This window comes from Schistocerca americana, chromosome 2 (assembly GCF_021461395.2).
Source record: "Schistocerca americana isolate TAMUIC-IGC-003095 chromosome 2, iqSchAmer2.1, whole genome shotgun sequence".
In the NCBI taxonomy this organism is placed as follows: domain Eukaryota; kingdom Metazoa; phylum Arthropoda; class Insecta; order Orthoptera; family Acrididae; genus Schistocerca; species Schistocerca americana.
In genome coordinates this window covers 968,016,287-968,032,868 of record NC_060120.1, presented here as the reverse complement: position 1 = coordinate 968,032,868, position 16,582 = coordinate 968,016,287, and the positions used below count along the sequence as shown (strand labels likewise).

General features: G+C 40.3%; 1 protein-coding gene across 1 annotated transcript in view; it reads right to left on the bottom strand.

Moving 5' to 3' along the window:
- The window catches only part of LOC124596226 (probable ATP-dependent RNA helicase DDX46), a 172,767-nt gene that overhangs the window by 13,091 nt on the left and 143,094 nt on the right, over window positions 1-16,582 (bottom strand). Inside the window, exons 15-17 of the mRNA XM_047135284.1 lie at window positions 15,117-15,267; window positions 9,615-9,726; window positions 8,656-8,781 (exon numbers count right to left, since the gene is read on the bottom strand). Coding sequence (XP_046991240.1) covers window positions 8,656-8,781; window positions 9,615-9,726; window positions 15,117-15,267 — 389 coding nt within the window. The remainder of the gene's footprint in view (window positions 1-8,655; window positions 8,782-9,614; window positions 9,727-15,116; window positions 15,268-16,582) is intronic.

Genomic DNA, 16,582 nt, shown 5'->3' with positions numbered 1-16,582 from the left:
TTCCCTACCGAAGCAGTCATCCGTGGTACTGTCTGGTGCCACTTGCGCATTGACATAGGTTTCACAGCTACGAGCCCGGCCAGTGACTTCAAAATGTTTTTGAAATGTTTTTTAGGAGCTTTTAAAAAATTCTATGAAAAAATTTGTTTTTTGTTTTTGTGTGTGTTGCAGCGTGTGAAAATTATCTCCTGTCTTTTGCTATTTCCAGTATGGCACCTGAGGACGGGCTTATAACAATCTGAAACCGGCTGTGTGAAAATAAAGTAATTTACAACTGAAGTGCGGTTCCAACCTCTGCTATAACACTCAGTTGTGGATGTTCTTCCAACAGGATTGTTTGTTAAATGTAACATAATATAAAGTAGGTATATAATGCACCATAAAGCAAAACACAGCTAAATGGCAGTAGTTTTCAACTAGTAAACATGGAAAAAGAATATTTGTAATGGCAAATAACACATGTACTGTTCTGCACACTTATTTTACTTTCCCCCTCTCACTTGTCTCTTTGTTGACTATCACCGTCAGGTATATTTTATAAATAAACTGGAAGCCATCTTGATCACATAAATTTTTTAATGTGGTGACCAGTTTCGATCTTATTATAAGATCATCTTCAGACCTACAATGAACAAGAATCATTATAAATATATAAAGGACGAAATCATATATTGATAAAACAGTAAACAATGTTGATGTTGTTGTTGTTGTGGTCTTCAGTCCTGAGACTGGTTTGATGCAGCTCTCCATGTTACTCTATCCTGTGCAAGCTTTTTCATCTCCCAGTACCTACTGCAACCTACATCCTTCTGAATCTGCTTAGTGTATTCATCTCTTGGTCTCCCTCTACGATTTTTACCCTCCACGCTGCTCTCCAATACTAAATTGGTGATCCCTTGATGCCTCAGAATATGTCCTACCAACCGATCCCTTCTTCTGGTCAAGTTGTGCCACAAACTTCTCTTCTCCCCAATCCTATTCAATACTTCCTCATTAGTTACGTGATCTACCCATCTAATCTTCAGCATTCTTCTGTAGCACCACATTTCGAAAGCTTCTATTCTCTTCTTGTCCAAACTGGTTATCGTCCATGTTTCACTTCCATACATGGCTACACTCCATACGAATACTTTCAGAAATGACTTCCTGACACTTAAATCAATACTGGATGTTAACAAATTTCTCTTCTTCAGAAACACTTTCCTTGCCATTGCCAGCCTACATTTTATATCCTCTCTACTTCGACCATCATCAGTTATTTTGCTCCCCAAATAGCAAAACTCCTTTACTACTTTAAGTGCCTCATTTCCTAATCTAATTCCCTCAGCATCACCTGACTTAATTAGACTACATTCCATTATCCTTGTTTTGCTTTTGTTGATGTTCATCTTATATCCTCCTTTCAAGACACTGTCCATTCCATTCAACTGCTCTTCCAAGTCCTTTGCTGTCTCTGACAGAATTACAATGTCATCGGCAAACCTCAAAGTTTTTATTTCTTCTCCATGAATTTTAATACCTACTCCGAATTTTTCTTTTGTTTCCTTTATTGCTTGCTCAATATACAGATTGAACAACATCGGGGAGAGGCTACAACCCTGTCTTACTCCCTTCCCAACCACTGCTTCCCTTTCATGTCCCTCGACTCTTATAACTGCCATCTGGTTTCTGTACAAATTGTAAATAGCCTTTCGCTCCCTGTATTTTACCCCTGCCACCTTTAGAATTTGAAAGAGAGTATTCCAGTCAACATTGTCAAAAGCTTTCTCTAAGTCTACAAATGCTAGAAACGTAGGTTTGCCTTTCCTTAATCTTTCTTCTAAGATAAGTCGTAAGGTCAGTATTGCCTCACGTGTTCCAATGTTTCTACGGAATCCAAACTGATCTTCCCCGAGGTTGGCCTCTACCAGTTTTTCCATTCGTCTGTAAAGAATTCGTGTTAGTATTTTGCAGCTGTGACTTATTAAGCTGATAGTTCGGTAATTTTCACATCTGTCAGCACCTGCTTTCTTTGGGATTGGAATTATTATATTCTTCTTGAAGTCTGAGGGTATTTCGCCTGTTTCATACATCTTGCTCACCAGATGGTAGAGTTTTGTCAGGACTGGCTCTCCCACGGCCGTCAGTAGTTCCAATGGAATATTGTCTACTCCAGGGGCCTTGTTTCGACTCAGGTCTTTCAGTGCTCTGTCAAACTCTTCACGCAGTATCATATCTCCCATTTCATCTTCATCTACATCCTCTTCCATTTCCATAATATTGTCCTCAAGTGCATTGCCCTTGTATAGGCCCTCTATATACTCCTTCCACCTTTCTGCTTTCCCTTCTTTGCTTAGAACTGGGTTTCCATCTGAGCTCTTGATATTCATACAAGTCGTTCTCTTATCTCCAAAGGTCTCTTTAATTTTCCTGTAGGCGGTATCTATCTTACCCCTAGTGAGATAGGCCTCTACATCCTTACATTTGTCCTCTAGCCATCCCTGCTTAGCCATTTTGCACTTCCTGTCGATCTCATTTTTGAGACGTTTGTATTCCTTTTTGCCTGTTTCACTTACTGCATTTTTATATTTCCTCCTTTCATCAATTAAATTCAATATTTCTTCTGTTACCCAAGGATTTCTACTAGCCCTCGTCTTTTTACCTACTTGATCCTCTGCTGCCTTCACTACTTCATCCCTCAAAGCTACCCATTCTTCTTCTACTGTATTTATTTCCCCCATTCCTGTCAATTGCTCCCTTATGCTCTCCCTGAATCTCTGTACAACCTCCGGTTCTTTTAGTTTATCCAGGTCCCATCTCCTTAAATTCCCACCTTTTTGCAGCTTCTTCAGTTTTAATCTACAGGTCATAACCAATAGATTGTGGTCAGAGTCCACATCTGCCCCTGGAAATGTCTTACAATTTAAAACCTGGTTCCTAAATCTCTGTCTTACCATTATATAATCTATCTGATACCTTTTAGTATCTCCAGGGTTCTTCCATGTATACAACCTTCTTTCATGATTCTTAAACCAAGTGTTAGTTATGATTATGTTGTGCTCTGTGCAAAATTCTACCAGGCGGCTTCCTCTTTCATTTCTGTCCCCCAATCCATATTCACCTACTATGTTTCCTTCTCTCCCTTTTCCTACACTCGAATTCCAGTCACCCATGACTATTAAATTTTCATCTCCCTTCACAATCTGAATAATTTCTTTTATTTCATCATACATTTCTTCAATTTCTTCGTCATCTGCAGAGCTAGTTGGCATATAAACTTGTACTACTGTAGTAGGTGTGGGCTTCGTATCTATCTTGGCCACAATAATGCGTTCACTATGCTGTTTGTAGTAGCTTACCCGCATTCCTATTTTCCTATTCATTATTAAACCTACTCCTGCATTACCCCTATTTGATTTTGTGTTTATAACCCTGTATTCACCTGACCAGAAGTCTTGTTCCTCCTGCCACCGAACTTCACTAATTCCCACTATATCTAACTTCAACCTATCCATTTCCCTTTTTAAATTTTCTAACCTACCTGCCCGATTAAGGGATCTGACATTCCACGCTCCGATCCGTAGAACGCCGGTTTTCTTTCTCCTGATAACGACATCCTCTTGAGTAGTCCCCGCCCGGAGATCCGAATGGGGGACTATTTTACCTCCGGAATATTTTACCCAAGAGGACGCCATCATCATGTAATCATACAGTAAAGCTGCATGTCCTCGGGAGAAATTACGGCTGTAGTTTCCCCTTGCTTTCAGCCGTTCGCAGTACCAGCACAGCAAGGCCGTTTTGGTTATTGTTACAAGGCCAGATCAGTCAATCATCCAGACTGTTGCCCTTGCAACTACTGAAAAGGCTGCTGCCCCTCTTCAGGAACCACACGTTTGTCTGGCCTTTCAACAGATACCCCTCCGTTGTGGTTGCACCTACGGTACGGCTATCTGTATCGCTGAGGCACGCAAGCCTCCCCACCAACGGCAAGGTCCATGGTTCATGGGGGGAACAATGTTGATATACCACAGATATCTGCTGGAGGCAGTGGCGAATGGCAACCCTCTTGCTTGTGGCTGGTGGTATACGTAACGTGAGAGACACCAGCTGCTAATTAAATAATTGAAGCCCCGCCCTCCGTCTTCGACATTATGTCTTGGATAGCCAACCACATAAGTTGCATTTCTGCCGCTTAAGAAAGTAATGTGGTAGTTACAATTAAGTCATTATTACCATCTACAGAACTTATAAAACAAGTTAAAATCTTATAGCTTATCAAATATAGTGTGAAAAAGATAATTACTGCAACATAAATAGTGTGGCCCTCTATCATGTACTGTTATCGACCAAAGCAAAGATTATAACAAGGATACCACTTGAGTAACCATGGCTACCCACTCGTCTTACTAGGGCTAAAGAGGCTGTCTACGGGGAAGGCGTCCTGGTCGCTTTAAGGTTGTCAGGGAGACCCAACGAAGGTTGATCAATACATGATATGGGTAAGTGGTATGGGCATGAGTTACTGTTACCATTAAAATATTAATTAAAAGACACCTCATCAAAATAAATGTTACATCTAGAATGCGACGTCAGTAGTGGAATGTTACAGAAATTTATGAAGCAAGAGCTATATTACCATTATGGCCGTTGGTCTGCATAGAATGCAACGTGATACCTATCATGAGTGTAAAATTAATGACATTATGCCAATAAAGAATAGATAAAACCACTGTCTGGAAGGTCATGTCATGGGTGGACAAAATAATGTCTGTGGTAACCATAATGTTATATTAAAATATAGTGTTAACAAATATACCAATAACCACTGGCATAGCAGGGTAAGGGAAAAAACATACCTCGTCAAATAGTAAAACACAGATAAGTGACATATAGCGTATATAAGGCAAGAAAATTGATGGTGCACACACGCACTTAATCCAGCATAATATATGGTGAAACAACAGTCACCAATTAATATAGTACACAAAATATAAAGCATGATAATGTGATACTAAACATATTGAAGAGCAGAGGCACATTCGTCTGACGTAATGTCTATCCATATGATATGATAAAATACAATAGTTATGAACAAATGTGGTACGCAGTAGTGTAACAAACACAATTGGCAATAATTGTGTAGTAAGAAACTATTAAAAGGAATCGTTACAGCAGATATATGGATATCGTGACACCTATACTCATCCGTCCTCAGAGACCAAAAACAGGAAAAGTTAACGTAATATTGGTAAACTGCAGGAGTATCCAGGGCAAGGTTCCTGAATTAGTATCTCTTATTGAAGGAAATAGTGCGCATATAGTATTAGGAACGGAAAGTTGGTTAAAACCGGAAGTGAACAGTAACGAAATCCTAGACACAGAATGGAATATATACCGCAAGGATAGGATAAACGCCAATGGTGGAGGAGTGTTTATAGCAGTAAAGAATTCAATAATATCCAGTGAAGTTATTAGCGAATGCGAATGTGAAATAATCTGGGTTAAGTTAAGTATCAAAGGTGGGTCAGATATGATAGTCGGATGCTTCTATAGACCACCTGCATCAGCAACCGTAGTAGTTGAGCGCCTCAGAGAGAACCTGCAGAACGTCGTGAAGAAGTTTCGTGATCATACTATTGTAATAGGGGGAGACTTCAATCTACCAGGTATAGAATGGGATAGTCACACAATCAGAACTGGAGCCAGGGACAGAGACTCTTGTGACATTATCCTGACTGCCTTGTCCGAGAATTACTTCGAGCAGATAGTTAGAGAACCAACTCGTGAAGCTAACGTTTTAGACCTCATAGCAACAAATAGACCGGAACTTTTCGACTCCGTGAATGTAGAAGAGGGTATCAGTGATCATAAGTCAGTGGTTGCATCAATGACTACAAGTGTAATAAGAAATGCCAAGAAAGGAAGGAAAATATATTTGCTTAACAAGAGTGATAGGGCACAAATCGCAGAATATCTGAGTGACCACCATCAAACGTTCATTTCTGAGGAAGAGGATGTGGAACAAAAATGGAAAAAATTCAGAAACATCGTCCAGTACGCCTTAGATAAGTTCGTACCGACTAAGGTCCAAAGCGAGGGGAAAGATCCACCGTGGTATAACAATCATGTACGAAAGGTACTACGGAAACAAAGAAAGCTTCATCATAGGTTTAAGAGTAGTCGAATCATAGCTGATAAGGAAAAGCTGAACGAAGCGAAAAAGAGCGTAAAGAGAGCAATGAGAGAAGCATTCAACGAATTCGAACATAAAACATTGGCAAACAATCTAAACAAGAACCCTAAAAAGTTTTGGTCATATGTAAAATCGGTAAGCGGATCTAAATCCCCTATTCAGTCACTCGTTGACCACGATGGCACCGAAACAGAGGACGACCGAAGAAAGGCAGAAATACTGAATTCAGTGTTCCGAAACTGTTTCACTGCGGAAAATCGTAACACGGTCCCTGACTTCAGCCGTCGCACGGACGCCAAAATGGAAAATATTGAAATAAACGATATCGGAATTGAAAAACAACTGCTATCACTTAGTAGCGGAAAAGCATCTGGACCAGACGAGATACCCTTAAGATTCTACAGTGATTATGCTAAAGAACTTGCCCCCTTTCTATCAGCAATTTATCGTAGATCGCTGGAAGAACGTAAAGTACCTAGCGACTGGAAGAAAGCGCAGGTCGTTCCCATTTTCAAGAAGGGTCATAAATCAGATGCGAATAATTATAGGCCTATTTCGCTTACGTCAATCTGTTGTAGAATAATGGAACATGTTTTGTGTTCTCGTATTATGACGTTCTTAGATAATACAAATCTCCTTCATCATAACCAACATGGATTCCGCAAGCAGAGATCATGTGAAACTCAGCTCGCCCTATTTGCCCAAGAAATTCACAGTGCCGTAGACACTGGCGAGCAGATTGATGCCGTATTCCTGGACTTCAGGAAGGCATTTGATACGGTTCCGCACTTACGTTTAGTGAAAAAAATACGAGCTTACGGAATATCGGACCAGGTTTGTGATTGGATTCAGGATTTCCTAGAAGAAAGGACACAACATGTCATTCTTAACGGTTCAAAATCTGCAGATGTAGAGGTAATTTCGGGAGTACCGCAGGGAAGCGTGATAGGACCTTTATTGTTTACAATATACATAAATGACTTAGTTGACAACATCGGTAGCTCCGTGAGGCTATTTGCAGATGACACGGTTGTCTACAAGAAAGTAGCAACACCAGAAGACTCGTACGTACTCCAGGAGGACCTGCAGAGGATTAATGCATGGTGCGACAGCTGGCAGCTTTCCCTAAACGTAGATAAATGTAATATAATGCGCATACATAGGGGCAGAAATCCATTCCAGTACGATTATGCCATAGGTGGTAAATCATTGGAAGCGGTAACGACCGTAAAATACTTAGGAGTTACTATCCGGAGCGATCTGAAGTGGAATGATCACATAAAACAAATAGTGGGAAAAGCAGGCGCCAGGTTGAGATTCATAGGAAGAATTCTAAGAAAATGTGACTCATCGACGAAAGAAGTAGCTTACAAAACGCTTGTTCGTCCGATTCTTGAGTATTGCTCATCAGTATGGGACCCTTACCAGGTTGGATTAATAGAAGAGATAGACATGATCCAGCGAAAAGCAGCGCGATTCGTCATGGGGACATTTAGTCAGCGCGAGAGCGTTACGGAGATGCTGAACAAGCTCCAGTGGCGGACACTTCAAGAAAGGCGTTACGCAATACGGAGAGGTTTATTATCGAAATTACGAGAGAGCACATTCCGGGAAGAGATGGGCAACATATTACTACCGCCCACATATATCTCGCGTAATGATCACAACGAAAAGATCCGAGAAATTAGAGCAAATACGGAGACTTACAAGCAGTCGTTCTTTCCACGCACAATTCGTGAATGGAACAGGGAAGGGGGGATCAGATAGTGGTACAATAAGTACCCTCCGCCACACACCGTAAGGTGGCTCGCGGAGTATAGATGTAGATGTAGATGTAGATCCAGACTAATGGAACATCGTGAAATGTGAAGTATTTTAGAATTGGTCAATAACAGTACATGATAGAGGACCACACTATTTATATCACAGTAATTACCTTTTTCACACTACATTTTATAAGCTATAAGATTTTAACTTGTTTTATAAGTTCTATAGATGGTAGTAATGACTTAATTGCAACTACCACGTTATTTTCTTAAGCGGCAGAAATGCAAATTATGTGATTGGCTAGCCATGACATTATGCTGGAGACGGTGGGTGGGGATTCAAGTATTTAATTAGCAGCTGGTGTATCTCACGTTGCATTACACCACCAGCCACAAGCAAGAGGGTTGCCATGCATCACCACCTCCAGCAGATATCTATGGTATATCAGCGTTGTTTACTGTTTTATCAATATACGATTTCGTCCTTTATAAGGATTCTTGTAAATTGTAGGTCTGAAGATGATCTTATAATAAGATTGAAACCAGTCACCACAATAAAAAATTTATGTGATCAAGACTGCTTCCAGTTTATTTATAATAATTATAAATTGCTGTTTAATATAATAAGAACTATGTTCTTTAAAATGTTGAACATTATATTTTAAGTCACAGAAGAAGAGAGTAATCTGAAAAGAAGGAACAAAATCAGTAACCCACCTCCAGCCCCTGGAGTTACACCAATTGGGGCTTTAATTTCTTTGACAGTTCTCTTGGGTGCAAGCATATTTTCTATTTGCTGATCGATATCATTCTCCAAATCTTCATCATCAGAATCCTGCAGACCTAGAACATAAACCAAACATAGAATTAATAATGCTCCAAGAATTGCTGCTACAACTTACACAAATACAGCCACTTAATATCATGATATCAACGAGAATATTTTTCTATGAATATAATAGAGGGAAACATTCCACGTGGGAAAAATATATCTAAAAACAAAGATGATGTGACTTACCAAACGAAAGTGCTGGCACGTCGATAGACACACAAACACACATAAATATACACACAAAATTCTAGCTTTCGCAACCAACGGTTGCTTCGTCAGGAAAGAGGGAAGGAGAGGGAAAGACGAAAGGATGTGCGTTTTAAAGGAGAGGGTAAGGAGTCATTCCAATCCCGGGAGCGGAAAGACTTACCTTAGGGGAAAAAAGGACGGGTATACACTCGCGCACACACACACACATATCCATCCACACATATACAGACACAAGCAGACATATGAATATGTGTGGATGGATATGTGTGTGTGTGCGAGTGTATACCCGTCCTTTTTTCCCCCTAAGGTAAGTCTTTCCGCTCCCGGGATTGGAATGACTCCTTACCCTCTCCTTTAAAACCCACATCCTTTCGTCTTTCCCTCTCCTTCCCTCTTTCCTGATGAAGCAACCGTTGGTTGCGAAAGCTAGAATTTTGTGTGTATATTTGTGTTTGTTTGTGTGTCTATCGACGTGCCAGCGCCTTCGTTTGGTAAGTCACATCATCTTTGTTTTTAGAATATCTTTCTACATTGATACAGACTGATTTATTTAGATCTGGTTAGAACACAATATTTCCACTGATAATGAGGACTGTTGAGATCAAAACATTTATAATGAGAATAAACTACTTACCCAGTGCTGCTTTTTGGAATTTCTTTTTTTCACTGACCAGCTGGGCTTCTGCCTCATCAAATTTGAAGCCTTTTCCACTGAATCCACCACCTGTGTGTACTTTTTTGCCCTCCTGGAACAGCAAACATTTCTTACAGCAAATTGCAGGTAACTCACATAGAAACAGAACAAAAGCCAATACATGTACAAGTTAGACACACTTGCTGGGTAATCAGACCAGGCTTCAGGAAAGGGAGACTGTGTGCTGAGCTGATTGATATTAAGGATACTTCAAAGTACCGACAAATTTGTCACCTTTTTCAACTGTAAGGACAAACATAACATTCTGCACACTTCAGAAGAGCTTAGGGCAGACAGGAAGGCTACAGAACAAATCTGCCACACTCTCACAGACACGACAGCTTGAGTGGATTTGTTATTCTTAGTGAAATATCTGAGCCTTCTGAAGAACATAAAGGAGTTTGTCAAGGAGACGGCATGTCCCTGCTTCTATTTAACACAGTGTTAGACAAAGTCATCAGAGAATGGGCAAAAGAGATTGAGGGAATAAACATTGGAACCTGGGGACAGAGAATCAAAGCAAAGTGCCTGGCTTTTGCTGATGATCTTGCTATCTTCACTGAGACTAGTGAAGAAACCAAATCTGCCATAGAGAAGTTACACAAGATAGCATCCAGTTTTAGATGTTCCATGCTATTCTTAAAACATTTGAGATGAATATTGTGACAACCTTTCACAAGGCATGGCTATTTTCTTTGCCTTTGTCAAGTCCAATTTTGGGGTGATCAGAGGCGTCCGATTCCACCCGTCGGGTTTGACCCGTGACATAAGGCTGTTGTGGTGTGTGACGTCACGACTGCACAAAGTTTAGTTTGTGAGTGTCGCGTGTTTGTAGATCTATTGTTGTGCTGTCTGTGGTGCTCTCTGGTGGTGTGTTTGTGAGTTGTGCCTTTGGTTTTGTTAGTGGTTTAGTGTGCGTTTGTGATGTGTTTGTAGGTGGTGTACAGTTGTGGTTGGTGGTGCTCTCTGGTGGTGTTTGTGGGTTGTGTGTTGTGTGTCGTATTGGGTTCATCTGAGTTGTTGACGTTGATGGGTTTTGTGCCGGTGATTACTGACTGTATAGGGGAACATTTTCCAGTGGGTTGCCGGTTTAGTTTTTGGTTTTTTTAAACTAATGTAGTGTAGTGTTTGGTTTGTTGTGTCTGAATTATTTAGATTATTTTTATTATGTTGTTGTTAGGAATGGATATGACCACCAAAATCAACAGTTTTCGGTTGTGGGGCATGATGGGCAACAGTTCAATGTTGCTTATCAAATTCCTTCAGCTTTTTGGTCTGCTGGCCGAGTTGGTGAAGTGTGCTGTATGTGGGGAAAATATGATGCTAACGAAAGTTCCAGCATCACGGACCAGGGATGGCTACATGTGGAGGTGCTGGTGTGATAACGTTTGGCACTCCATACACGCGAGTATCTGGTTCGAAAAGTCTAGGTTGGGCATGCGTGAAATTGTCTTGATGAGTTATAATTTTTGTTATTAGTCCTCTCACAGTTTTTGTGCACATGAGGTGTGTGCGAGTGAGTGGACAGTTCTTGACTGGTATCCTTTTTGTCGTGAGGTTTGTTCCGAATATATTAATTACAGGGGTGAGTTGGGTGGGCCTGGAGTAATTGTTGAGGTTGACGAGTCGCAGTTTGGTAGTAGGAAGTATGGGAGGGGTAAGCCTGTGGTAGGGTTATGGGGGTGGGGGGGGGGGGGAGCTGTGGTACCGGGGTCTGGGTATTCTGAATGTGTTTTTAGGGTTGTTGAACGGTGTACAAAGAGGGTGTTAGTGGGGTTGATTCAGGAGTGTGTAGAACAGGGGAGCACTGTAGTTTCTGATGGGTTTGCTTCTTATAGTGGGTTGGGTCAGGAGGGTTACCATTACTTAGTAGTTAAACACAACATTGAGTTTAAGAAGTATCAAAGTGGGGCCTGTACAAATACTACAGAGGGGTTTGAGGGGCTGTTAAGCCGAGGCACTCTTCCAACTTTCAGGGTCATTTAGATGAGTACTGTTGGCGGAAGAGCGTCCCTGAGGGTTATTGTATTTTTAGGGTTCTCTTAAGGGCTGTTAGTAAGATGTACAGGCCAAAGGTTGTGGGTTAGTTAGGTTTGGGGGGGGGGGGGGGGGGGGAAGGCTGCGGCTCCGGGGTGGGGGGTTGTTTGGGGAGGTGGGCGGGTGGGGGTGGTTGTGGATTTTTGATTTTGTTACAGTTTTTTTAGTTGTACCTTTCTTTATGTGTTTCTTTGGTTTTGATTTTTGGGGTGGGGGTGGGGGGTTGGGAATTTTATTTGGTTGTTTATTCTGTTGGTGTGTGTGTGGGTGTGTGTGTGTGTGTGTGTGTGTGTGTGTGTGTGCGCGCGTGTGTGTGTTTTCTTGTGAGTTGCTTGGTTTTTCGTTAATTTTTTTGTCTGGTTAGAGGATTTGTGGATTATGTGTGGGGGGGGGGGGTTTGTTGCTGGTATTGGTGAGTTGGTTTTGTGAGCTGTTGATCTGTGAAGGTGAATTGGAGTATTCGATTCCAATGGGTGGTTGTAGTTGTGGGTGGTTTGGTATTGTGAGTTGTTGTTGACTCACATGTAGGTCGTGGGAAGAGTTCAATTCCGATTTTGTTGTCGTCAGTGTTTTTTTTGAGGGTGCAGTGACTGTGGAGGCGCTTGAAGTTTTGGGTTGTATGTATTGGTATCGGGAGTTTCTGTTGAACTATATAGGTCAAGGGAAGAGTTCAATTATGATTTTGTTGCTGTCGATGTTTTTTTTGAGGTACCATATTTACTCGAATCTAAGCCGCACTCGAATCTAAGCCGCACCTGCGAAATGAGACTCAAAATAAGGAAAAAATTTTCCCGAATCTAAGCCGCACCTGAAATTTGAGACTCAAAATTCCAAGGGAGAGAAGAGTTTTAGGTCGCACATCCAAATCGAAACAAAGTTGGTCCATTGTAATACAGTTTAGGTCGAATGAATGACGATACAGCTACAGTAGTTTGGTTAGAGTTTTAAGCTTAGCAGTTAAGCTTTACCATGTAGCCATTGCTATGCGTCAGGTGCTCCGTCCGTATTTATATGGATACCATTCCTTTATCACGTGCTTCGTCTGGTTTGAATTGATTGCTTATTTTTCTTTGATCTGGCAAGTGCCATTCTCTTTGTTATAGGTGTTCACGTCATTCTAAGCTGAAAATGCATTACTGTACTGTGTCATGCATTGTTTGTCGCATTCTGATAATGAGTGTTTACGACCTGCCGCCGCTCGCGGCATGGCTTGCTTTTGTGCGCGCAACCGCCGCTTAAAAAAAAAAAAAGGGAATAGTCTCATTAGCAGAACAATGGCAAGAGACTGCTTGCTATTTGCTGTTACTTACACTGGTGCTTTCTTTGATAATGATCAACAAGAACCAAATAATGGACTGTGTATGATAGAAGGTGTTCTGAACGAGAGTTTAGCGAAAATTTTTCTCCGGTTGAAAATCTTTGCAGACGCCTCTGTAGTACATAACATTCTGTACAGAAATTAGTCATCTTAGATTTAAAAATCTTGTAAATTGCCGTGCTTCATTTCTGACTGTATCACAATTAGGCATAAGAACAATACGAATATAAACATGACATGATATGTATATTATTCCGCGTTTGCTGTTGTCTCACTCTAGTTTCGTAGTTTATTAGGCAGACAGGATTTAAATGAGATAGCAGCAAACACAAAAGAATACATGGCAAAATGTTTATATTCGTATTATTCTTATGGTGAAGAGAATACTGCATATGATTCACAATTCATAAAACTTCTTATTAGCAATGATCTCTTGTCCCAGGTAGGAAAAAATTCAGACAAACAATCTTGCCAGTCGGATTTTCGTAGTACGCTGAAATGCTGCTACATTCGAAGATGAACAATACAGAATTTGTATTTACTTCGTTGGATAATGTATGAAAATGCAGTGGTCGAAACTCGGGGCGGTGAAAAAAGCTCGGCTTCCACTTTTTTTTTTTTTTTTTTTATTTACTGACGCAGGGGTTTTGTCGCCAGTATTTATCTTTGTGCCTGGAAAGCATACCTGTGTAGCGCTACATAATTCGACGGAAGAAGTTAGTTGTGGCGGCACCTACCAACATTTTTCAGGACTGCCGCTTACTTTGCACTCGATTCTAAGCCGCAGGCGGGTTTCTGGATTACAAAAACTGGAAAAAAAGTGCGGCTTAGATTCGAGTAAATACGGTAGCAGTGGCTGCGGAGGTGGTTGTAGTTTTAGGTTGTATGAATTGGTATCGGTAGTTTCTGTTGAGCTATTTAGGTCAATGGAAGTGATCACTTCCAGTGGATATGGGTTTTAGTCGATTTTGGGAAGGTTGTGGTTGTTTTATTTTCTCGTTTGGTCTAGTGGCATGTGTTTATTTTTAGTTTGTCCCCAAACAAAAAACCCCAATTTCCCCTGCTTGTCCCGTTATTTTCATTATATTTTTGGAGGAATATGTGTTTGATTGTTTTTCGAGCTATTTTCGTGTTTGTTGTCATGTTTACATAATGACGTCATTGGCATGATATGGGAGCTGTTGTGAATTGTTATTTGCGCCATATTGGTGAAGTCATGGGTCAAAGCAAATGGGTGGAATTGGACGCTTCCGTGAACCCCAATTTTGTGCTCCATCTCTAATTGACTATGCATGATATGACACAACATTCTTATTTTTTCTTCTTAACTGCAAAATGCAGTATCTTTGCAACCGTAACATGAGAAGAAGATCACGAATGAACAGCAGTAGAAAATATTTTCCTATGGCCCTCTCACAACAGCCACTAGGCAACCACATCAAGTGATTTAGGGAAATTATGAAAAACCTTAACTTGGACTCTGATTTAAACTCCCCCTTTTCCTGAATACAATCCAGAGCTTTAATAAGTGTGTCATCTTGTTTGGTTTGGGAGTCTGTAGTTTCTGTCAAGATGATGATGCTGATGCATGCCAACATCGGATGTATTTGCAAAAATGTTTAGTGACAAACTAGCATCTTAGTGAATGAAAGCACGAGACACACTACTCTGTTTTATAGTCACAGAGGGGGAAGTGTATGTCTAAAATGAAAATTTCAGACACCCCTGTCATATTGGTCATTTGTTAATGTATTTATATTTATTATTCTCCTGCCCTATCCTTGAAATAAACACAGGGAAGCATTTACTTTTAAGGACAGCTAAAACATCTTAAACACAGCACATGGGACTAAGTCAAAACACAGATACCAATGAACACAATAAGAGACTGGTTGACTGAATTACCTCAAATTAAAAAATAAAGAGCTGTAAACAGACCCGGTCATAGGAGAAAAATATATGAAAAAGAAAAAGATTGTCATAATGTTAGTACAGTTAACCCCCCTAATCAGCCTCAGCTATTACAGTCCACAAGCCTACTTTAATACTAAGCTCTGCAGTTACTTATTTTTATAAACTATACTTACGGCAGCTTGTCTAGCTCTGTATCTGTCCCACAATATCCGTAATGGGTCAGGCACAGGGACCTGAGACAATTCAAATGCACGAATTATGTCACCGGCATTGCGTTCCTGTTCTGGTGTTATGAATGTGTATGCATAACCTTTATTACCAGCTCTGTAAAACAAAAATTCATGGTTACTCAAGTATTATACAGCTTCTCTCCTGTAATAAGTAAAGCAATGTGGAACAAATACATGACAAAGATAACTGGTTGGTACTATCACACTCCGTGTTTCCCACATTACGAAATTGTACGCAAATGTTAAACGAAAGTAATTATAATTTGAGTAACATCATTTTGGCAATTAAATTGCACCACAAACAACAAAACACCAAGAAATTATAGACTCATTTTGTGTAATGAATACAGTAAGCATTGGAAGAAACAATTCAAAATCCCTATCAAACAACATCAAAAGCTGTAATTCATACCAGTTCACAGTTAAATATTATTGCTGCCTGAGAATCTGATGCTGATATAAAGTCCTTCTGTTGTGGACACTGAAACAGTATGCTTTTCCATAAGAATTAGGTAGCTGATTTCAAATATACTCTTTAGCAATTAAATAGCTGTTATGCTGAAGACAATGGGCTCCTGCTGACAAAAAAAATAGAACAATTCAATGTATCATGTGACCAGTGCCAGATAACGGGTACCCCCAGTGTACTCCAGCTCTGAGGTTGAGCAGGCACTGAGCTTCTCATATGCATTATATCAAGAGTATAGGATAAGTACCTAGTTTCAGGAAAAGCTGGCACCACTGGGGAAAAAAGGAAGAACAAGTTATATGTTTAACATTATTTTCCAAAGAAATCATCCTGGCATTTGCCAAAAGTAATTTAGGAAAAGCAGAAAAAAATCTTAAAATTAAAATGGATGGATAGAAATTTAAACCCAACTTCTCTCAAGTGTGGCTCCAGTGTTTCATTCACAGTGCCATCAACCTCACGACCACTGCCTGGGTCAACTGCTGTGGAGAAGAACACGCTGATGACGGGCCACCAGTGATTACCAAACATCATAACAGATGGTAGGACAACACTGAAGTAAATCACTATCCGATTTACTTCTGATCAAAAACAAGCGGTGAACAGTTGTACCATCCAGAAACATCTGCTTTCTATGGATTACACCCTACACACTTACCTCCACTTGTGGCACATACAAATTGTAGCAATACAGGTCAATTCTTACAAAAAACTAAAAAACAGGACTCAGTCACTGTTAATAATACTACTTATTTCGAACAAATAGCATCACTGCCAGTTCTGAACTGACAGGTTCAGTGTCAGATAGCTGTTCATGTATGTAATTACATTTAGATGAACTGCATGCAATGACCCAGGATTGATGCTTCATAATCTTTAATGCATCCATCGATACCCGTTTTCTAAACTGAAATTACTGGTATCATTTTGTGTAAATTTG